The sequence below is a fragment of the Urtica dioica genome, chromosome 2, assembly GCF_054948205.1.
Source record: "Urtica dioica subsp. dioica isolate 48M chromosome 2, U.dioica_male_clone48M_v1_H2, whole genome shotgun sequence".
Lineage (NCBI taxonomy): Eukaryota > Viridiplantae > Streptophyta > Magnoliopsida > Rosales > Urticaceae > Urtica > Urtica dioica.
Window position 1 is genome coordinate 51,455,183 of NC_142757.1, and position 21,622 is coordinate 51,476,804.

The following is a 21,622-nucleotide window of genomic DNA, read 5'->3' on the forward strand; positions in this document are numbered from 1 at the left end:
AGTTTCTTTGAGAGAGTGTGTATTGGAGAGACTAAGATAAATTAAGGCTTTGCCTTTATTTAAATTTTTTTTTTTTTGTTGTTAACCGAATATTTAGCTTTAAATACCAGTTACAAGTTGTAACTTACAATAATACCAAAATATGTACTCGAGCCTAATAAATAAAAGCAAATTTAAATAACTAAATAAAAGTAATCGTTTTTTTTAATATTAAACCACCATAAAAGTGTAAACCGAATAATTGAAGGACTAATGAAACTGTTATTTTTACAATTAAACCCATAAAAATTATTATAGGTATTAAATGTTGATGCGATAAATCACACAAAAATAGCCACGATAAATTTGTGGTTAAAAATAGGTCGATTTAGATTTATAGATGAGCTTCAATTCTCCGTAACAAGACTAAATTCGATCTCTCGAAGAACTATAAATTAAATGCGTAATTAAAATAAAGACGAAAAATAGAGTGTAAAAATAGCTCGGGGCAGTTTGTATTAAGATCGCTTGTAAGCAGTACAAAATGAGATTTCAATAACAAAGATAATAACTGGAAAGTAATGTGCCCAAACTGGGTCTAATTGTCGTATATTTATAGTATGAGAAAACGAGATCGTGAGCTGCAAGTTGTTTGTGACACCTCATGTATGAGTTGGAACTCACTACTGTATATCGGGACACCTGTCGTGAGAGACCTATTCGTGCGAGAGGCGGTTGTGGATTGATCTGGCTGACGATCTCTGAATATCCGGGTCTTCAGGAGGCGGTTATCTCGAGCTGTAAATCGATCCTGTTGACTGGCTGGTGCACTAACTAATATTGCTAAAGATAAAAAGTATGAGTTTGGCCAAATTAACTTGTACTGGGCCAAATCCTTTGTGCGCCAGATGGAGGACGAAGTCCAACATCAACATTAAACCCAAAACATTATTATACATATTACCCCCAATAGAAAAATAAACACCAATACATATAAATCCGTACTAAATCTATAGATATTAAATAGAATATATTTTTAAAGTTTAAAATTTCAAAAGATACATATTGATATATATATATATATATATATAATTATGCATTATATTTTTAATATATCATACAATATTATTTCCGTTCGATTTTCCATCGGCACGTCGATTTTTTAATCGAAAACGTCATTTGAAAATGACATTTTATTTGCCATTTTCCACATTTTTTCTGTTCGGTTTTTTGTCGACGTGCCGATTTTTCGTTAATTAGGAAACTCGATACGGCATCGAAAATAACATTTAAATTATTGGTCCTATATAATTTGGAGACATATTTTGGACCAAATCGAACTGTAAAAACACATATTTTGATGACAATAATTTTGATATAATAGTAGTGAGTAGAGCTTCATAATATCATAAAAACATAATAACATTTTATTGTGACTTGCTATATTTAAATTTCAAAATAAAACTTAATTGTAGAGGTGCGATGAATTACGAGCTTACGCAGCATATTGTTAACCATTAAAAAAATTAGGTTTTCGACAACATTATAGTCATTGGTGATTATCAATTCGAGAAGCAAAAAAGAATTTTATATTTTTAATTATAATAATCTTAAAATTAAAATGGTAATAATTTAATTAAAACATGTCGTCAAGAAAATAAAATAGATATAAAAAATTAAAAATTAAACTAAAAACCAATTGAGAAAGGAAAGCCAAACATTAATATGCCATATATTTCTCGAAATTTATTGGTCGAGTGACGCGCGTTTGAACGAGAAGGTAGTTACTTGATTGCCACATCAGCGGAGATACCTGGAAGACTCTAGAAACTGCCACGTGGAAAAAATTTAAACGGACGGCCACGATTATCCCAACAATAGACACGACCTCATTGGCTGGAGGTATGCGATCTCGAAATATGATTGGTCCACGTCACGATCGATGACATGTTTCTCTCGAAATTACTCGGTCCGATTCCGGTGTTAGCATCGAGTGCTATTAGCGGAATTTAGACGTAAAAGGCTCTATATAAGCCTTCCAAGGCACGCGCGTTTTCATTCAGAAGATTAACAACAACGAAGCCGAGGAAAACGAAACCAGAGTCACATTTAAGAGCTTATTGAATCGCAACCCTAAGAGAGAGAGAGAGATACTTGGAAGAATTCGTTGGCTGTTGCTTTGATCGCCATGGCCGGCTCTTGGAGAGCTCGCGATTCTCTCATCGTCTTCGCTATTGTCTGCTTCGGTTAGTGTTTTAGTCCCTCATTGCTCAGATCTGAGTTGGATATTAGTTTTGAATTTGATTTAGAATGCGATAGATCTGTATTTGTTTTGATAGCTTCAGTGTTAGCTAAATGATCCAGATCTTTTATAATCTACTGACATTGCAATTTTTTTTTTTTCTTCATTTGATTAGTAGATTAGTTTATTTTGTCATACTCGCTCGGAAGAAATATTAGAATGGTAGTTTTATGTTGATATTATTCAAATGATTAACTTCGTGAAGCTTTAGATCTGAATAATCGTTTGAGCTTCTGTTCATATTAATGGTCACGTGTATGTCTATGTTATTGAGGGGTAGATCGGCATCGGTTGAACAAATTTGTCAATTCGGTTGATAACACAAATTATACTATTGAAAAGAGACATCGTATATTCCTAAGTTTATAAATTCTGTTTGTTAATGCCTTTATGATATTATGCTAATGATGAGGTATGGTTAGGATAGTACGTTAGTTGCTTTGACTGAACTTTAAATGGTTAGTTTTCGGTTTTGAATTAAATGCGTGGGCATAAAGATTATGTTATGATGGTACTAATGTGTGGAATCTCTGCTAACAGGATGTCTTTCTGCAATCTCGATTGCGAAAGAGGAAACTTCCAAATTGGGAACTGTTATCGGTATCGATCTTGGTACAACGTACTCGTGTGTTGGTGTTTACAAGAATGGTCATGTGGAAATCATAGCCAATGACCAAGGAAACCGTATAACCCCTTCGTGGGTTGCTTTCACCGACAGCGAGAGGCTGATCGGTGAGGCAGCGAAGAACCAGGCGGCTGTGAATCCCGAGAGGACTGTTTTCGACGTCAAAAGACTTATCGGAAGAAAGTAATACATCTCAACTTCTTGTTGATTTTTTCGTGTTCAAATTTTTTAAGAGAAGGTATTGAATGTGATGTTTAAACTGCTTTTGTAGGTTTGACGACAAAGAGGTTCAGAGGGACATGAAGCTCATGCCTTACAAGATCGTCAACAAGGATGGGAAGCCTTACATTCAGGTCGCTATCAAGGATGGCGAGACCAAGGTTTTCAGCCCCGAGGAGATCAGCGCCATGATTCTGACTAAGATGAAGGAAACCGCCGAGGCTTTCCTCGGAAAGAAAATCAAGGACGCGGTTGTCACCGTTCCTGGTGAGGAAAAAACCGAGTCTATGAAGTTTGAATATTTACATCTATCTCTTAATCACCAAGGACTTAAATGTGAGTTTCTTGTGTTGTCATTTGAACAGCGTACTTCAATGATGCTCAGAGACAGGCGACCAAGGACGCTGGTGTCATCGCTGGCCTGAACGTTGCCAGGATCATCAACGAGCCGACCGCCGCAGCTATCGCCTATGGTTTGGACAAGAAAGGAGGAGAGAAGAACATCCTTGTCTTTGATCTCGGAGGTGGAACTTTCGATGTCAGTATCTTGACCATTGACAATGGTGTGTTCGAGGTTCTTGCCACGAACGGTGACACTCATTTGGGAGGTAAGAAAAAGCTAAAATAACGTTTTAATCGAAACCCGTTTCGACACTTGGGGCTTAAATCGCTTGAGCAATCATTTCGCAGGTGAGGACTTTGACCAGAGGATCATGGAGTACTTCATCAAGCTGATCAAGAAGAAGCACGGAAAGGACATTGGAAAGGACAAGAGAGCCCTTGGAAAGTTGAGGAGGGAAGCCGAGCGAGCCAAGAGGGCGCTCAGTAGCCAGCACCAGATCCGTGTCGAGATCGAGTCCCTCTTCGACGGCGTCGACCTATCGGAGCCTCTGACCCGAGCCCGTTTCGAAGAGCTGAACAACGACCTGTTCAGGAAGACCATGGGGCCCGTGAAGAAGGCCATGGACGACGCTGGCTTGGAGAAGAGCCAGATTCATGAGATCGTCCTCGTCGGAGGAAGTACCAGGATCCCAAAGGTTCAACAGCTTCTCAAGGACTACTTTGATGGCAAAGAGCCTAACAAGGGTGTGAACCCCGACGAGGCCGTCGCTTACGGTGCCGCCGTACAAGGAAGCATTCTCAGCGGAGAGGGTGGTGATGAAACCAAAGGTATATAATTTTTATTTTATTTTATTTTTTTATATACCCTTTAGATTTCAGTTCAATTACTTAACCCTCCATTGTTGCAACAGATATCCTTCTCCTGGACGTTGCGCCTTTGACCCTCGGTATCGAAACCGTCGGTGGAGTCATGACCAAATTGATCCCAAGGAACACTGTCATTCCAACCAAGAAGTCCCAGGTCTTCACAACCTACCAGGATCAACAGACCACAGTCTCAATCCAGGTACCGTATTCTTCTTCTTCACCATCTAGTTTGCTCTATTACCGCCATTAATCTTATACTAATCTTCTTTTCCATCGCTCAGGTGTATGAAGGTGAGAGGAGTCTCACCAAGGACTGTAGGAATCTCGGTAAATTCGATCTCACCGGAATCCCTCCCGCCCCAAGGTTGGTTTTTTATTTTTATTTTTTTTACCCTCCTCTCAGTAAATAGTCCTTATAATATCATACTAAACTCTGTGTTTGATATATGTATCAGAGGAACACCTCAAATCGAGGTGACATTCGAGGTGGACGCGAACGGTATCTTGAACGTCAAGGCAGAGGACAAGGGCACGGGAAAATCCGAGAAGATCACGATCACGAACGACAAAGGACGGCTCTCACAGGAAGAGATTGACCGTATGGTCAAGGAAGCCGAGGACTTTGCGGAGGAGGACAAGAAGGTCAAGGAAAAGATCGACGCCCGTAACGGCCTCGAGACTTACGTCTACAACATGAAGAACCAGGTCTCCGACAAGGACAAGCTCGCCGACAAGCTCGAGGAGGACGAGAAGGAGAAGATCGAGACGGCCGTGAAAGAGGCTCTCGAGTGGCTCGACGACAACCAGAGCGCCGAAAAAGAGGACTACGACGAGAAGCTCAAGGAGGTCGAGGCCGTCTGCAACCCCATCGTAACCGCCGTGTACCAGCGCTCCGGAGGAGCGCCAGGTGGCGCCGGCGCAGGTGGTGACTCGGCCGACGACGATGACGAGTCGCACGACGAGCTCTAGATATAAATATATGAGTATTATTTTCCATTGATTATGAGGAGGACATAGACTTTAGACTTTTTTTCTTTTCTTTTTTGTTTAGTGTAATTTTCCGTGATATGGTTCAAAAAATTTTGGGGAGTTCAGAATTTTCCAAATCCCCTCTTTTGTTTTTTCTTTTCTTTTGAGATGCAGATACAGTAATTGAGAGAATCTTGTTTTTAATACTTATATAGTTGTTATCCTCTTTGATTTTCTTCCTCTCGTAATTATGGTATATTTATCTTTCTTAATGGGGATGGTGGGATTTTGATGTATCTTGATCTTTCTTTGACCTAGTTCTACCAGAATATGTCATTTTCAGGTTATGCCTAGAGAAAAATGTCTCTTTTGTAACCTGATAGCGTCGTATGATTTGTATTAATTATGTCGAGATAATGGTGAGCAGTGACAGACAATAGTAGGCCTTTGTTTTTCAGTTCGTAAAATTTGGAACTGCTAAAACAAAAATTATATATTAGCAAATTGTCCCATATAAGTCCATAGGTATGAATAGTGGTATACTTCTTCTTTTTGTTTATAATTTTTTTTCCTTTTTAACCACAAAATTTCATTGATTAGTAGCTGCAAGAAATCCAACGTAAACGAACTTAAGATATATAACTACTATTGTATAAATATTGAATTCTAATTCTGTATGAAACCCATTCTATACTCGTGTGATTATGTGGATAATTTTTTTTTACTACATTGTATTCAAGATATGCCTACAATTGATAACCAGCGTAATGATTTGGTTTCGCCCTAAGCGCCATAATGGATCTATCTTCGGCATGGGATACACAAGGAGATCTATATAAAACAAATCTATTGTTAGTAAACAAAATGCTATATACAAGTATAATAGATAGTGAAGCTAGTTGAAAATTTGAAATATATATTAGAACTTTTTTTTGTTCATAATTTTATGTCTTTTCCCTTGACCAACTAGGCATCCTATCCGGTTCATGTGCATAGTCCACACTAAGGTGTACTTGGATTCTATATTTTGGATCTTTGGATTTGCCAATCTCCTCTTGTAGTTGGCAATGGCATGATTCTTATTCATGCCCTCGGAAAGGCCCGAAAGAGTGGTCTCCCGATCCAATTGTCTCCAATGTATGGTCTAGAAGAAAGTCAAACTCGTTTTCCGTGCGAGTTTCAGAGTGGTCGTTGATCGATCATTGGAAATGCCGAGTTTCAGAGTGTCGTAATGGACAATGAGCTTTTGGAGTCCGCGATCAATTGAGCCAATTTCGCTAATTTGGTGTCGATCAAGTACTTAATTAGTAGCATGTCGCTTTCTTGAACGCCTGCTAAGCATACTTCAACGTAATGAATCAAAAAGTGTTAATCCCAAGCCGAAATGGATCTTATCGCAGATTTTTTTATTTGATCGACCATATGACAAGTTGGTATGGACAAAAACAAAACATTGCAAACCATCATATGTTATAATTTAATGATAATAAAGAAACTACAAAATTTAACGAACTATTAAATAATTCAAATTAATCACATTACATGTACACCAATGCTTTAAAAACAAACGTAAATACACAAACTTAAAAAAAAATACAGAAAATATTAAATTGGATTCGAGCTATGGGTGATATTAGATCGGTTTTGTTCGGTTTCAACTAATTTCGATAATTGAATTGAATTATTTGTTTTTAAATATTTTGAAAGGTAATTGGACCGGTTTAGCCTTCAAAAAATTATTCTCAACCCCTAATTTATACACTATTTCTAAAAAAAGAAGAAGATAATATTGTATAATCAATCAACAACAAAGCAACACAATTTACCAGCAACATGAATACAGTTGTTGTACATAGAGTCACAAAGTTAAACATATACAAACTAGAAAAATAAATACACACCGGTTCACCATAGCAACGTAAGCAGCAATCAACAATATCATCAGACTAATTACTTAGTTTTAGCAATGTTCAACGACATAATAAACAAGTTTCATGGAGAACCAATAACAAGTATTATGGAGAGAGAAAATAACTTTAAAAAAAAAAATCAATAAATCTTGTTAAAAATTAGATCAATACAAAATATTAGTTTCACATTAGTTCATTTATTAGTTAATCCGATTTTCAGCTGGTTTTTATAGGGAAAATAACACATTTATACCATGTGTTTTAGTGAAATGTCGAGTTTAATCTTTGGTTTTCAAAAATGTCGAGATCATACCATCTGTTTAACTAAAACGACGAAATTATACCACGAAACGGATAACAGTGCCACAAATCTTCTTTTTATTGACTTTTCATTGACGTTGACTATAATATTTATATGTAAACACCAATTATCTTTATTCATTCGCGTCATATATGTAATTTATTTAAAAACCAAAAAATAAACAACAGCCTCTTAATCGTGAAAAACGCAAAAAAATGCAAAAGGGTAAAAATCGAAGTTGATAGTCATCAAAATTACATATTCGAACAGAGAACCCATGATTCAGAATTGCAATTCGAACACAGAATGAAGTCATCTATTGGGAGATATGAATTTTATTATTTAATTTCAATTTAAGGCTATTTTTATTTCAAAATTGGAAATTTGAAAGTTAGGATACTGTTTTGGATTTGATTATGTTTTTCTTATATAAGAGTTTATATCAATGAAAGAGAGATTTGTGACACTATTATCCGTTTCAGGGTATGATTTCGTAATTTTAGTTAAACAGAATGTATGATTTCAACATTTTTGAAAACCAAAGGTTAAAGTCGACATTTCACTAAAACACATGGTATAAATGTGTTATATTCCCATTTTTATACAACCCTAATTCAAGCCCTATTATTAAATACTATAAATCAAGTGGTAATAAACTTGGGCTTATGGTACAGAATAAGGATGAAAATCTTTTCCTTTCGGCCTTGAAATTCGAGCGGAATGATTCTTTCCGTGGGAAAACGTGAGTGACAAGATTTCTTTCTATTAGACGAGCGGATGTCGACTTCCACCAGCGGAAATGATTTCTTCCGCATGTATAATAAAGCTTTATTTTTAATATTTTAAAAAAATTATGGGCCGTTCGATTTGTGACTGTTGCAAATCCAACGGCTCTAAATTGTGCAAAAAAAAAAAAAAAAAATCTTATGATCGGAAGGAAATTCATTTCCATATACTTGGAATGAAAATTCTATTTCCAAACCCAATGGAATTTCGGTGAACACTGGAATGAATAATTCCTTCCAATTAAAACCCAGAATTCGTGAAAATGGAAATGCATTTCATTCCACAAGCCCATATTTAAGTGGTAAGCATGACATTGATAACTCAGGACAATAAGGTGTGATGGGTTATGGATCTCCGACGACTTGTGATGATTTTGTGACACTTAGCCACAAACAAGTAATCGTTTGCGACGCATGCATTTTTATTAAATGAAAAGATTGTATAATTATATAATTTTATGATACAAATTTAATTTGTAATATTATGATATATATATATATATATATATATATATATATATATATACATCAAATCTTAATTTTTTTACAAACATAGAAATAACTTTACCTGTTCAATACTTAAAAAAAAAAAGAAGCAAATCAATCTATGCTAAACAATTGTTAAAACTGATAATAAAAAAAAAAAAAATATATATATATATATATATATATATATATATATAGTTATATACATCCGAAGCAATTTACTGAAATAGTGTCAAACGTCAATAGTTTGTTTTTTATATTATATTTTTTTTTATTTGTGAAATTAAAGGTTAAACTCGGCTGCAAAACCCTGCCAAATCATCACTCTGAATCCAGAAAATGACAGAGGTGGCGAGGTCAGTGGTGAACGAAGTTCTGGGCCGTCGAGCCCTAGACGTCGACGAGCCGATCATCGACTACATCGTCAACGTCCTCGCCGACGACGACTTCGATTTCGGCCTCGACGGCGACGGCGCTTTCGACGCCCTTGGTGACCTTCTCGTCGCCGCCGAATGCGTCTCCGACTTCTCCGAGTGTCGCTCCGTGAGTCTTGCTCTCCTTTATTCATCTTTCTGGATTAGGCAATTAGGTCGGAAATGGCCGCGCGATTGCGTTGGTTGTAGAACGAGGTGCTTAAAAAGCATTTCTGAGCAATGTTCTCATTTGGTTATGCAATTGGTTTGTTCATCCACCGAGTTTTCATTGATTCCAAAATCAGAGAAAAGAGTTGATTCAACAATTTGTAGATTCGAGACACAGGTGCTAATATCGCTTGTGTATTAATTTAGCGAGCTTACATTCTTGGTCTCTGTAATTGAGGCAGTCGACTTTGATGAGATGAGATTTACCTGTTTTTTTCAGAAAACCAAACAAGAAATTCTTGCTAATTTGTGAACCAATTTTTAGCAGATACCAATTGACAATTAGGAGACTGTAGCGTAATTATCAAATGGAGTAATCTCATGATTCATGAAGTTATAGAATGAAATCTATAAACTTCATGTTGATGACTATTTCAACGCAGTCTTGTAGAAATTTGTTTCATAGTGGTTGTGCTGATATTGTTTTTTTTAATGATACAAGACAACAGAGACAACACAATGAGAGTGAGATCGCGTTCTTCATGTTGATCTTATTTAGTAGCACAGGATAGCAACTTTCAGCGAGGGCTTCCCTCAAATGTTATCCTGATGCTGAAAAACATAATTGCTTGCTTTCTCTGTAACTAGAGATACGAACATTAATTTTAACTGGGAAGTTCACAGCATCATCCAGATTCCAACAAGGCTGTTTATCCTTTATGACTGACTTAATTATTGTTTTCCTCAATGCTGCTTATAGACTCTTGTGGGTCTTCCAATCCCCTAGTTGTGAGATCCCTAGGAAAGTAAATGTCCCATATTGCTCTTTCCACTCGTTTAACGCTCGGATTTTTCTGGTAACGGGAAATTATCAATATTTTCCGTATAAGCTAGCTGTGCAACAACTTGAAAGGACTCTTTCACCCTCACCCTCCCCTGAATCCCATCCATTTCTTAAGGCCATACCCCGATAATTAAGGAAATTTTAAAGTTATACCCTCAGTTATAATGTTGATTTTAATTTCATTTTTTGTTATTAATTAATTTAGCAAACTTGTCTTTTTCACGAAAGGTTTGTAGCACGCTTTCTGAAAAGTTTGGAAAACATGGGTTAGTCAAAGCTAAACCGGCCATGCGTAGCCTTGCAACTCCGTTTAGAATGAATGAAGGAATGGATGAGGAGGTAGCTCCCAAAAAGAAAGTTGAGGTGTTTGATGGCCCTCTGTTGACCGAGCGTGATAAGGTGAAGCTAGAAAGGAAAAAGAGGAAGGACGAGCGACAAAGAGAGGTAAAAAATCCATACCAAGATGTATTTGACCTTTTTCGCGACCATTGTTTATGATCCATATAAATTTACAATTGTCCTTGTGTTTTACAGGTAGAATACCAAATGCATGTAGCTGAAATGGACGCGGCCAGAGCAGGGATGCCTGTTGTTTGTGTAAACCATGACAATATTGGCGGACCAACTGTGAAGGATATCTTTATGGAGAATTTCAGTGTTTCTGTTGGAGGTCGTGAACTCATTGTGGATGGTTCACTCATACTTTCATATGGAAGACATTATGGTAAGTTTGTTGCACTGAAAAACCCTCTTCATTTCATTTTCCGATACGGGGGGGATGAAGTGTTTTTTTTTTTCTTCTCCTCATTATGATGAGACTCTTATACTAGCATGGAGTATCTCGTGTTTTTTTGGCCCATTCTTGAGTGAGTGAAATATCACATTACTGTAGAAAAATTGTCAATGACAGTGTTATAACTGGTAGTAAATATCCAAAATGCAAACAGAGAGCTTCCAAAAACCCTCCCATTTATTGCTTCTCGTGTCCTATTTAGGAATGAGAGAGTGAGTTTAGATTGAAGCTAGAGCTTTTGCATGAACAATTTTTGGTTACATTTGGCGTTATAGTTCACAATACTTGGGAGGTTTTTTTTTACTTGTTATATTCTTCTTTTTTGGCTCGTACATGTTGTGTAGACAAGCTCAATACTCATCCCGTTGGGCTTGATGATTGGTTGCAACTTTATGCATTTACTTGAAAAATCCGGAGCTTGTGTAATACTTGACGGCGGCATCTGATATGTTGTGTTATTTCTTACAGGTCTTGTTGGAAGAAATGGTACTGGAAAAACAACTTTACTTAGGCACATGGCTATGCATGCTATTGATGGAATTCCTGCGAACTGCCAGATATTGCACGTTGAACAAGAAGTTTCTGGTGATGATACTACTGCCCTGCAGTGTGTTCTTAATGCTGATCTCGAGAGAAGTCAGTTGTTGCAGGAAGAGGAGCATCTTCTTGCGCAACAGGTTGAGAGTTTTTTTTAGGATTTTCCCTTCAGTTTCAAGTTTGGTTTACTTTTGTTTATAGCCGGAGTGATGTTTTTGCCCTCCCTGGTCCCTAACAAATCATTATTTTTTTGAAGAGAGAACTGGATTTCGAAGATGAAAAAACCAATACGGCTGAGAAAGATCGCATCAATAAAAGGCTGGAAGAGATTTACAAACGACTTCAGCTAATTGATGCAGACTCTGCTGAGGGCCGTGCAGCCTCCATTCTTGCAGTTAGTTATCTTTTTCCTATATTTACTTCCCTGACCTGGTGCTTTAGCCATATTGCTGTATTAATGATTTTTGTATGGCATGAATTTCAGGATTCTCAATTTCTTCCTTTTGGTGCTTTGTTTTTCTTAGCTTTTTTTAATATTCTGATCCATGTACCTCCTGCAGGGTCTCAGTTTCACTCCAGAAATGCAGAAGAAAGCAACGAAGAGATTCTCTGGTGGATGGAGAATGCGAATTGCTCTTGCTCGTGCCCTTTTCATAGAGCCTGATATTTTGCTACTTGACGAACCCACGGTTTGTATATCTTGAAATTTAATGCACTATAAATATATAGGATTTGCATAAGCTTTCTAACGATTTGCTGAAACTACTGGCAGAACCATCTTGATCTTCATGCTGTTCTCTGGCTAGAGACTTACTTGACTAAATGGCCTAAAACAATTATAGTCGTCTCCCATGCTAGAGAATTCTTGAACACGGTACATACCTTTGTCCTTCCACTGATACACCAATCTATAAAGCGCTTAACAAGATGAGCCTCATTTATAGTTTTCCATTGCTGCAGGTGGTTACAGATATCATTCACTTACACGGGCAGCAACTGCATTGCTATAAGGGAGATTATGATACATTTGAGAGGACACGGGCTGAAAAAATGAAAAATCAGCAGAAAGCTTTCGAATCAAATGAACGTTCAAGAGCGCATATGCAGGTTTGTTTATTTTATTTTTTGATGTAAAAATCTGTATTTCAGTACTTATTGCTTCATGTGGATTTGAGGCTGGTTTATTTGAAATTTCGCCTGCATTATGCTTTGTTGATATGATTCTACCTTTAAGAGGTGCTTTGCATCAAGACCTGAGGGTGGCCGTTCCAAAACCAAAACTGTTGCCAAAAAAATGGCCATATAATTATTTTAATTTTTTTATCTGATGTAAATATATATGAATTTGGAGTTTGGTGAGAGTTATATTCTACTCCAGTTTTGTGAGAGTTTAAATCTTATGTAGTCTGGTTAATTCATTTGTTTCCTTGGTTTAACCTTTCATCTTGCTTGAATAATTGCAAGTAGCTCTAGCTTTTACCGATATATATAGATATATATATATATATATATAGATATATATATATATATATATATATAGATATATATATATATATATATATATATATTCAATTCTCCTAACATTCATAACGGTACTATGTCCTCTGTGTCTATCTGTTCTTTCATTGATTCACCTATGAATGAATTTTTCTGGTATATTTTCAGCTTGTGTTCTAATCTGCGCTTTTTGTTTTTTAAATGCAGTCCTTCATTGACAAGTTCCGTTATAATGCAAAGAGGGCATCTCTTGTCCAGTCTAGAATCAAGGTACATCCCCTCTCACTCCGTTACTGTTTCATGGAATTCTTTTTCCCTGGATATATCTTGACGATTTTGGGTGCTTGTATTTTGTGAACTCGTCCATCATTTATTCATTTGAATCAATTCAACAAGTTTTCCTTCATTTTATTTTTGGCTGCATCCATTGAACTGATTTTGGCCTGTAAATGTATTCACTCCTTCTTTCTCCTTTTTTTTTTTTTCCCGATTTAGGCGTTGGATCGCTTGGGTGTCGTGGATGAAGTTGTTAATGATCCCGAGTGAGTAGAGCTTTCCCTTTTAGTCAATTTGGAATCTCATATACAAATTACTCTCGAAGTTTCTTGTATCCGTTCTATAATACCTTTATTGATTTTATGTTTAATTGGCCTTTTCTTATGCAGTTACAAGTTTGAGTTTCCAACTCCAGATGATAGACCGGGTCCTCCTATTATAAGTTTCAGGTTAGCATTTTACGTTTTCTGGGTTTTTATTTGTCTGTTTATGCATTTTAGATTGTTATTGTGTATAATGAAACTTGGTAGCAATAACTCTAATTTATTTTAGTTTCTGGAGTTCATTACTTTCAAAGTTTATTATTCTAGATCTAAAATACAAAGTTGATTTAGGAAAGGACCTAAAGTTTATATTATCCAGTGCTTTGTTAATTCATAACTATATTTTAACATTTACTAAATTGCTGATTTTTTTATTTTATTATTGTTGATAACTATACTCAATTAGTTGATGATCAGAACACTGTTTTTGCAGAATAATGAACTACCGAGATATACTAAAAGGAAAAGAACATAAACATCCCCTGTGTGTTTTACTGAAAAATTACGAATCTCTTTTCAATTTACACTCCATCAGAAACCTCCAATAAGCTTATACTTAGGTGTTTTGATGTCCTTACGTTATAGTTAAGAAAATTACAAGTCTGTCTTAGATTTGTTGACTTTTGTGTGGATAATTTATAGAATACAAAGTACCCTTATCTTTGGGAGTGGAAATAACAAGTTGTATTGCAAAACTTCTCAATGTTAAGTTAATATGAAAGTATTACTGATACGCCCCGTGATATTTCATTACCAAAGAAAAAGGGAAAATACAAGGTTTTACAAGCTTTTGAGAGGCTTGTTCTCTACAAATTAAACAATCCAATTCTCTACTCAATATTTGTTTCCCGTTCCCTTTCCCTTTCTCGTATTTATACAAATTAAAAGACTTAACTAGCACTTTATGGCTATTTACGATACTATCCTTTGAGTCCTAAAAATTACACTATTGTCTTCGTTAACCAACCATTAAGCAGCAGTCAAAAAGCTAAGGAAACATGAGTCTAATGTCTAAAAGAAAGCAGTACATAAGAAAAAGGATTTGGAAACTCAAAAAAAGGATGTGACAGACGTGGAAATAGAATTCGGGCTTGGATCGTGGAGAGAAAAACAAGAGAGTATAGGAGAATGGATTTGATTCTTATTTTGAACTAAGATCCACGTCTTATTGAAAGATGACTGTGTGCTGATTTGATTTCATGTCAATGTATTGTTACTGTATCCTAATCAGTTAAAGTGTTGTTTAATTTTCCATGTTCTACTAAAATCCAGTGTTTATTTGAGCTTACTGCTGTTTCATGTTGCAGCGATGCATCATTCGGTTATCCGGGTGGACCCATAATGTTTAAGAACTTGAATTTCGGAATCGACCTAGATAGTCGTATAGCAAGTAAGACTTGGTTTACTGGATCCTATTTTCTATGATTGGAGATTGCACTTTTTCATAAACAAATTAAAACTTGTACTTGACAATTTGCATTCTTTGAAATCTATGTTTATGTTAAAAATATGCGCCTCTTTCCTCCTTTTCTTAGATAATCCATTTTCCTTTACTTTTATCTCATGTTTACACTGACTTCGTGGACTGAAAATTTCAGTGGTCGGGCCAAATGGGATAGGAAAGTCAACAATACTCAAATTGATTTCCGGAGAACTACAACCAACTTCTGGTACAACTTTTCGCTCTGGAAAGGTATGGCTCAATTTTTCTAATACCGTTTTCCACTCACAATACCAACTTCTGGTACAATGTCTCACTCTGCAAAGGTATATATATCAATTTATCTAATACCCGTGTTTGATTACACTACTACATCTAAGCATCGAATTGGTTTAGAAAATAGAAATAAGAAGCCTAATCATATTTGGTGGTCACCAAGGTATCGCTGGGTTCGTCGTTCCTGATGTAAATCATGTCATTGAAACCGTAGAGTTTCCATGTTTTATCTGATTACTCATCTCTTATGGCCATACAGGTTCGTATTGCTGTGTTCAGTCAGCACCATGTTGATGGCTTGGATTTGTCTTCAAATCCATTATTGTACATGATGCGATGCTACCCAGTAAGTTCTCTATTTAGCTACGTCCTTACCATAGATTTAGGAAAAAGAGAGGGAAAAATAAGAACATACTTCTCCTCTAAATTTTTAACCATGGTTTCAAAAGGCATAGTATCTAGTAAGCCTGTTCTACTAAATAAATATTATATAACGCCTTCACAAGAATTTCAAGATATTTTTAGTCTAGCAATTTCGAAGCCTGCTCTACTTTTATTATATGCAGTTTTAGCAAGGTAGAGTTGTAGTGATCACCAGAATACGCATTGAATAATAATAATTAAAAGAAAAAGGAGTGCCTTCTAACTGAACGGGCCAACTTTGTCAGCGGATTGTAGGATCATACTGTAACCATCGTTAAATTATTATGATGCCGATCATAGCACATCATTTGGATATGAAATGGATGAATTTTGACTTGAAGATATGTTGTTGTAGGGTGTACCGGAACAGAAGCTGAGGTCTCACTTGGGTTCTTTAGGTGTCACTGGAAATCTCGCACTCCAGCCCATGTACACGTTATCTGGTATTATTCTTTTTAATTATAAATGATTATATATTGTTATAGTTATGCAAAATAGCCATTCAAAATTAATCGATTTGCAAATAGCGGCGGTTTTAAGTTTTTAGGAAAGTTGTCAAAGTTGCAAGCTTTGACCCTAAAATTTTGACACGCATATATAAAATACTAACCCGTATATAAATTGATATACACGGTGAAAAATATTGACACCCAATACTAGCGAATTTTCTTAGAACTTTGGCTATTTTGCTAAATTTAGACAAACTTCGACTATTTTGTGAATCTCAGACAAACTTTGGCCATTTTCCAAATTCATTAGTATCATCAAATGGCTATTTATCTAACACCCGAAATGAGCATTCAGTTTACAAAGCCATGATCGATAGACTATCCATTTTCATTTCCCTTTTATGAACTGCTGTTTCAACAGGTGGTCAGAAGAGCAGAGTTGCGTTTGCGAAGATAACTTTTAAGAAGCCACACATCATATTACTCGACGAGCCGTCCAATCATTTGGTAAAGCAATTTTTCTTTTATATAATTTTTTTAATATATGCAATTAAGTCATTTTTTTTCGTAAGCAACAAACTACTGTCTCTGGCTTGTTGGTTTCTCATAAAAACTATAAATCGTCGTGATGTAGGATTTGGATGCCGTGGAGGCGCTCATACAAGGGCTTGTCTTGTTCCAAGGAGGCGTTCTCATGGTAACTAAAATCTACCGCGAGTCCATTACTATTTTCAATTTTAGAATTGATTTAATGGTGTATCCGATTGTGTGACCGATCGGTGATGGTTTCAGGTGAGTCACGATGAGCATCTCATATCCGGAAGTGTGGAGGAGCTTTGGGTGGTCTCAGAAGGTAAAGTTTCTCCTTTCCACGGAACTTTCCATGATTACAAGAAGATTCTTCAGTCCACCTCTTAACTCAATCATCAAATACCCTGCATAGTTTTTAAAGTCCTACACCCAAGTCCCTTATGCTCCGAGTCTTTTTGTTTTTGGATAAATGTATTTTGAGCAAGCGAGTTTTCCGTCATTACATTGCTACAGAGATTCATGAACTTTATTTTTTCGTGTTTTCTTATTCGAGTATTTTTGCTTTATCTGCATAATCATGGGCGTTCGGACGGAACAAGAAAATTGTTCCATCTGAATTGAAATTTTGGCTGCCACTGGAATGAAATGTTCCGTTTCGGGTATGGCCGGAATTCTAGCCAAACCGGAGCGGAACGTTCTGCTCCGGTATTGTTAAAAATAAATAAATTAGAAGTACTTGCATGATTGAAAAGAATAAATAAATAAATCTGAACAAGCCGTAACAATTTGAAACTGGAATTGAATTCCGATTTTGGTTTTTAAGCGAGTTGGAAACTTTTAGACGTGGATTTATGTCCAAGGAGTCTAATTCCCAATTAAAAAAACCTGTAAAACAGTACGAGCTATGAAGCATGAGACAAATTCCAAAGAATAATCGACTAAGTTGTAATTTACTCATCTATGTCTCGTTACAAAGCATATGATCGCTCAAGCTTTTATATAATTACGTTATCATTGTTTGGAGTTTAAATGAATTGTATAAAATTCTCTCCAAAATACGGAAAAGTAGAGAAATTTAACGGAAATTGCCTGCCGTTAAAATTGACGGCCGCAAGTGAGTTAGTAACAAGTGAAGAATCACTTGTCGGACGAAATGGTGAGAATACAATACTTAATTACCTTGCAAGTTTTACCGAAATTGTGGATGAGATAATAAAAAAAAAATATTGTCTCTCGTACTTTTATAAACATTTTCTATAACATATTTGTCATAAGCATCTTCATGATCCTCTGGTTTAAATTCGTCAAAAAATAAATTTTCCATTAGCATTTTTTTCGCAATTTTTTTTGTTAGCATTTTCATTGGCAGTCAGCGTTTCATTTCTGTAATCCGGGACTATCTACATATCATCGATTAACAGAGTTTTGGACTTTGAAACATCACCTTTTCATTAATTTTAATATTTAAAAGAATGCATTTTCAACCTCTTAACCCTTTTTTTTAAATGATGTCGTAAATCTTATAAAAGAATGAGAGATTTTCGGATTTTCAAATGTGGAGCTTGTTGCAATTAATTAGTCATTTTACAGCGGATTAATGGACTATTTTTTTTAAAATAAAAATAAACGTGAACTATTTTTTAGAAAATGGATGAATTATTGAGTTACTGATTTAATTGTCTCGTTTCAAATTTGTGATAAGTAGTATTTTTTAAGTGAAGTTGTGTGTTCAAATCTAAATCTAATATGTGATAGCATATCTCACTTAAAACAAGCAGGTTGTGATTAAGAATGTGGGTATAGTTTTTTAAACAAAAAATTAGAAAAAATAGTCGATTTAAACGTTTGATATTGCTAAATAACTAAAATTTGATAAATATTAAGTAAATAACCATAAATGATGACGTGACTTAATATGACATAGACTATTTACTTAATATTTACGTTTGTAAATATATAAAATTGACTATTTACCTAATATTTATCAAATCTTGACTATTTAGTCATTCCCAATATTTAAATTGACTATTTTATTAAATTACCTTTTTTTTTAAATTAGCGTGTAAAAATATAAATATGAATTTTCCTCTATATAACTTCATTTTTTTTTAAATTAAAACCGGTCATCGATTCCATTCTCGTACGAATACACCAACTACTACGAAGTACGACTAGTCGTATAAGATACTTTTCCAAATTCCCCGATTTCTTCAACAACAAACAGAAAAAGAATTTCTTTAGAGAGAGAGAGAGAGAGAAGAGAGAGGAAAAAAAAAATGGAAAACAGCATTGTGAGCCGAGAAAAGATTGATCAAATGGCGATATGGCTGAGCGCCACCGTGACCTCCGCGTTCTTCAACTCTCTCGAGCGTTTCTCCTGCGTCAATGTCACCACCGAAGATTCCGACGACGAAGACGATCCAGACGAGACTGCGAACCCCCAAAACGACGTCTCTCAGCTCCCCGTTTGATCGCCCTTGACCCCTCGGTACTTGTTCCTTCTCGATTCCCAATCCTCCTACTGTGTAAAGAATTATAATTACCTTCGTACTCGTGTATGTAACCGATAAGATTGAGCTTTTCTAGGGTTTCTGATCTTGCAATTGATTTGAAATTTGAAAATTGTGCTTTGGTGGCTGTGAAGAACCGAAATTTGTATTGCCTTCCTATATGATCTGCAATAAAGTTTAGTTTCTTCTCTCGCTTGTTTGTTCTATGCCCTAATATTGATCAGATTATTATTATAATTATATACAAAGAAACAAATTATGTGGTGTTTGATTTTCGTGTTTGGATGTTTCAACCTTGATTATAACCTAATTACTTTGTTGATTTTGGTCCCGAATGGAAAATTCAGGGTGTTTATTTCCACTTTTGTTTAGCTTACTTCTGAATTATGACCACAGAGTCTCTTGCAATGTCTGTCATCTTTTGATAAGAGCTGGAAAAGAGTCAAGAACTGTCGTAATCCAGCCATTAAAGAGACAAATACAACTGATTTTCAAGGGCACACTTGTTTGATTATCTTACACCGGATTGCCATATTACCTAATGTGAAAAGGATCCAAGAACATTTTTAACCCTTCCTATTAAACTCTTGTTTGAATTGAGAAAAGAATGTTAAAACTCTTCTATAACAACAACAGTGTTGTTGGAGGTTTCTATGACTAGCAAATAGGGTAAATGCTATTGAAAAAAAGAATAATTTGTATTTGAAGGAATGTTTGTTCTGAAGTACATTTTATCTATACTTTTGCATTCGTTTTTCATTCAAGGAAAAGGAATTTTGATGCAGTTTAATAATGATAGAAAAAAGGTAGGATCTTTTTGGCACCATGTAATCTCTATCTAGTAGAGGAGTAACAACTCTAAACTCATGAAGCTGAAGAGATTTACCGCGAAATCAAGAACTTCCATTGTCCTTCCAACACAGCAGCATAAAAATGCAACGGCGGATAATGTACAGCCTCGCCTTCTTCTCTTTGAAACCACCCTTCGATGCTTTTTGCTTCTCTGAAGTGGAAGAACCTGTGTTGAGCTCCATTCAAAAATGAGAAGAAGAACCCTCTTGAGTTGAGAGGAAACTTGGTTTTGTTTTGTTTTGTTTGTTTATATCTCTCTGGCTGTGAAGGAAGTTTCTATAGAGGAGAGAGTTACTAAAGGGACAGTTTCAGTTCTCCCTTTTGAAGTCAAGGCAGTCAAATTATTGTTGCAAAAGTAGTAATGGCTGGCCTATCTATAGAGAGAGAGAGAGAGAGAGAGAGAGAGAGAGAGAGAGAGAGATGACTGACTCCACTGAGCTTTTGTGCAGTCAAAACCAGGGGGCTGGATTTCAGCTCTCAAATGTGGTCTAAAGTCTAAAACACATCCGGACTTCCAGGTTAGTTGTCTTCTGAACCAAACCCCATATATTAGTGTGCTCTGCTTATAGGATTTATTGCCATAAAGACAAATGGACCACATAACTCCAGAGATCAAAAATAATTAAAATAAAATATAGATATTTTAGTTTTTGGTTAGTGGAGACAGTTTATCCATTCAAGCATGATGAATGATTGAAGTACCGTTTAGATAAGGTAGAATTTTTTCTTTCTTTCTCTTTTTCGTTTGATGACCGTCTTTTTGAGTTTTGACTCACTCTATAGAGTATTATTATATCCATAATTAGAGTGAGTGAATGAATTAGTACATTTGCTTTTATAACTGTGTAAACAGAAATATCACATTCAGTCATGATTCATGGTTTGTAGACTTGTAGTGATAGCCAGCTATGTCTACTAAGTATTAACATGGGCTATCTTTGTTCTAGACTTCTAGTTAGTCACGTAATTATTTTTATTTTATTTTATCTTTTCATAGCTGGATATATTTATTGCCTATTCTTCTGGTTATGAGAATAATGTGTGAAATGCTGTTTCCTGCAGAATTTGTAACGTTTCTTTTGTACACGTACAAGTTAGCGATGACATGAGATAAAAACACCATTTTTAATGCAACTTTTGTTTGACTGAAAGCTTCACTAAACCAAGCGTTTCGTTCTTTGCTTTGAGTTCTGCTCTCTGAGAGATGATGAGCTCAATGAGTCCTCTTGCGTAGCTATAGTTGAGCTGATTTCAATAGAGAATTAGGATTATTAGAACAATAATATATAAAAGAAGATAAAGAAGGGGAGTATTATTTATGAAAGATGATGAGTCATTTTTAGTAATTTTTGATGGATTTTTGAGGCACCCAGGTGGAGGGAAATCTGATATTTGCTAATAAATTGCATGTTATTTTTCCTGATCTGGCGTGGTAATGAGAGGTGTCTTTTGTTGTTTTGTCTCATGGGTTTGTCTGTTTCTCAGGGCGGGGATACATTTGAGA

The 21,622-nt window shown here is 35.7% G+C and overlaps 3 protein-coding genes across 4 annotated transcripts; all 3 read left to right on the plus strand.

The window, feature by feature from the left end:
• The first annotated feature begins 1,954 nt into the window (after positions 1–1,954).
• Positions 1,955–5,537, plus strand: LOC149405436 (luminal-binding protein 5). Its single transcript, XM_089607180.1, has 8 exons — positions 1,955–2,225; positions 2,822–3,089; positions 3,178–3,392; positions 3,491–3,733; positions 3,816–4,295; positions 4,379–4,533; positions 4,616–4,698; positions 4,790–5,537. Exons 1-8 carry the CDS (start codon positions 2,168–2,170, stop codon positions 5,301–5,303), a joined length of 2,016 nt encoding a protein of 671 aa, XP_089463306.1. The 5' UTR covers positions 1,955–2,167; the 3' UTR covers positions 5,304–5,537.
• A 3,531-nt stretch (positions 5,538–9,068) lies between these two features.
• On the plus strand, positions 9,069–17,322 carry ABCF3 (general control non-repressible 3). Its single transcript, XM_089607179.1, has 18 exons — positions 9,069–9,328; positions 10,439–10,654; positions 10,745–10,934; positions 11,472–11,680; positions 11,797–11,934; positions 12,101–12,229; positions 12,313–12,414; positions 12,501–12,647; positions 13,245–13,307; positions 13,533–13,579; positions 13,703–13,762; positions 14,944–15,026; positions 15,235–15,329; positions 15,613–15,699; positions 16,132–16,219; positions 16,647–16,732; positions 16,860–16,922; positions 17,018–17,322. Exons 1-18 carry the CDS (start codon positions 9,125–9,127, stop codon positions 17,141–17,143), a joined length of 2,133 nt encoding a protein of 710 aa, XP_089463305.1. The 5' UTR covers positions 9,069–9,124; the 3' UTR covers positions 17,144–17,322.
• Positions 17,323–18,936: 1,614 nt separating this feature from the next.
• Positions 18,937–21,622, plus strand: LOC149405438 (uncharacterized). 2 transcript variants are annotated; one of them, XR_016295525.1, is made up of 3 exons: positions 18,937–19,244; positions 20,568–20,636; positions 21,604–21,622. XR_016295525.1 is itself a non-coding variant. In XM_089607181.1 (2 exons), the coding sequence occupies exon 1, from the start codon at positions 19,033–19,035 to the stop codon at positions 19,225–19,227; it is 195 nt and encodes a 64-aa protein (XP_089463307.1). In that variant the 5' UTR covers positions 18,937–19,032; the 3' UTR covers positions 19,228–19,244; positions 19,663–19,955. The 2 variants fall into 2 exon arrangements, 1 of the variants encoding a protein (XP_089463307.1); XM_089607181.1 differs by lacking the exons at positions 20,568–20,636; positions 21,604–21,622 and adding an exon at positions 19,663–19,955.

Coding starts and splice junctions, on each gene's coding strand:
- LOC149405438 (XM_089607181.1), top strand. CDS start 19,033: ATGGAAAACAGCATTGTGAGCCGAGAAAAGATTGATCAAATGGCGATA.
- LOC149405436 (XM_089607180.1), top strand. CDS start 2,168: ATGGCCGGCTCTTGGAGAGCTCGCGATTCTCTCATCGTCTTCGCTATT. Junction 2,226..2,821: donor CTTCGCTATTGTCTGCTTCG/GTTAGTGTTTTA, acceptor CTCTGCTAACAG/GATGTCTTTCTGCAATCTCG. Junction 3,734..3,815: donor CGGTGACACTCATTTGGGAG/GTAAGAAAAAGC, acceptor ATCATTTCGCAG/GTGAGGACTTTGACCAGAGG.
- ABCF3 (XM_089607179.1), top strand. CDS start 9,125: ATGACAGAGGTGGCGAGGTCAGTGGTGAACGAAGTTCTGGGCCGTCGA. Junction 12,230..12,312: donor TGCTACTTGACGAACCCACG/GTTTGTATATCT, acceptor AACTACTGGCAG/AACCATCTTGATCTTCATGC. Junction 13,308..13,532: donor TTGTCCAGTCTAGAATCAAG/GTACATCCCCTC, acceptor TTCCCGATTTAG/GCGTTGGATCGCTTGGGTGT.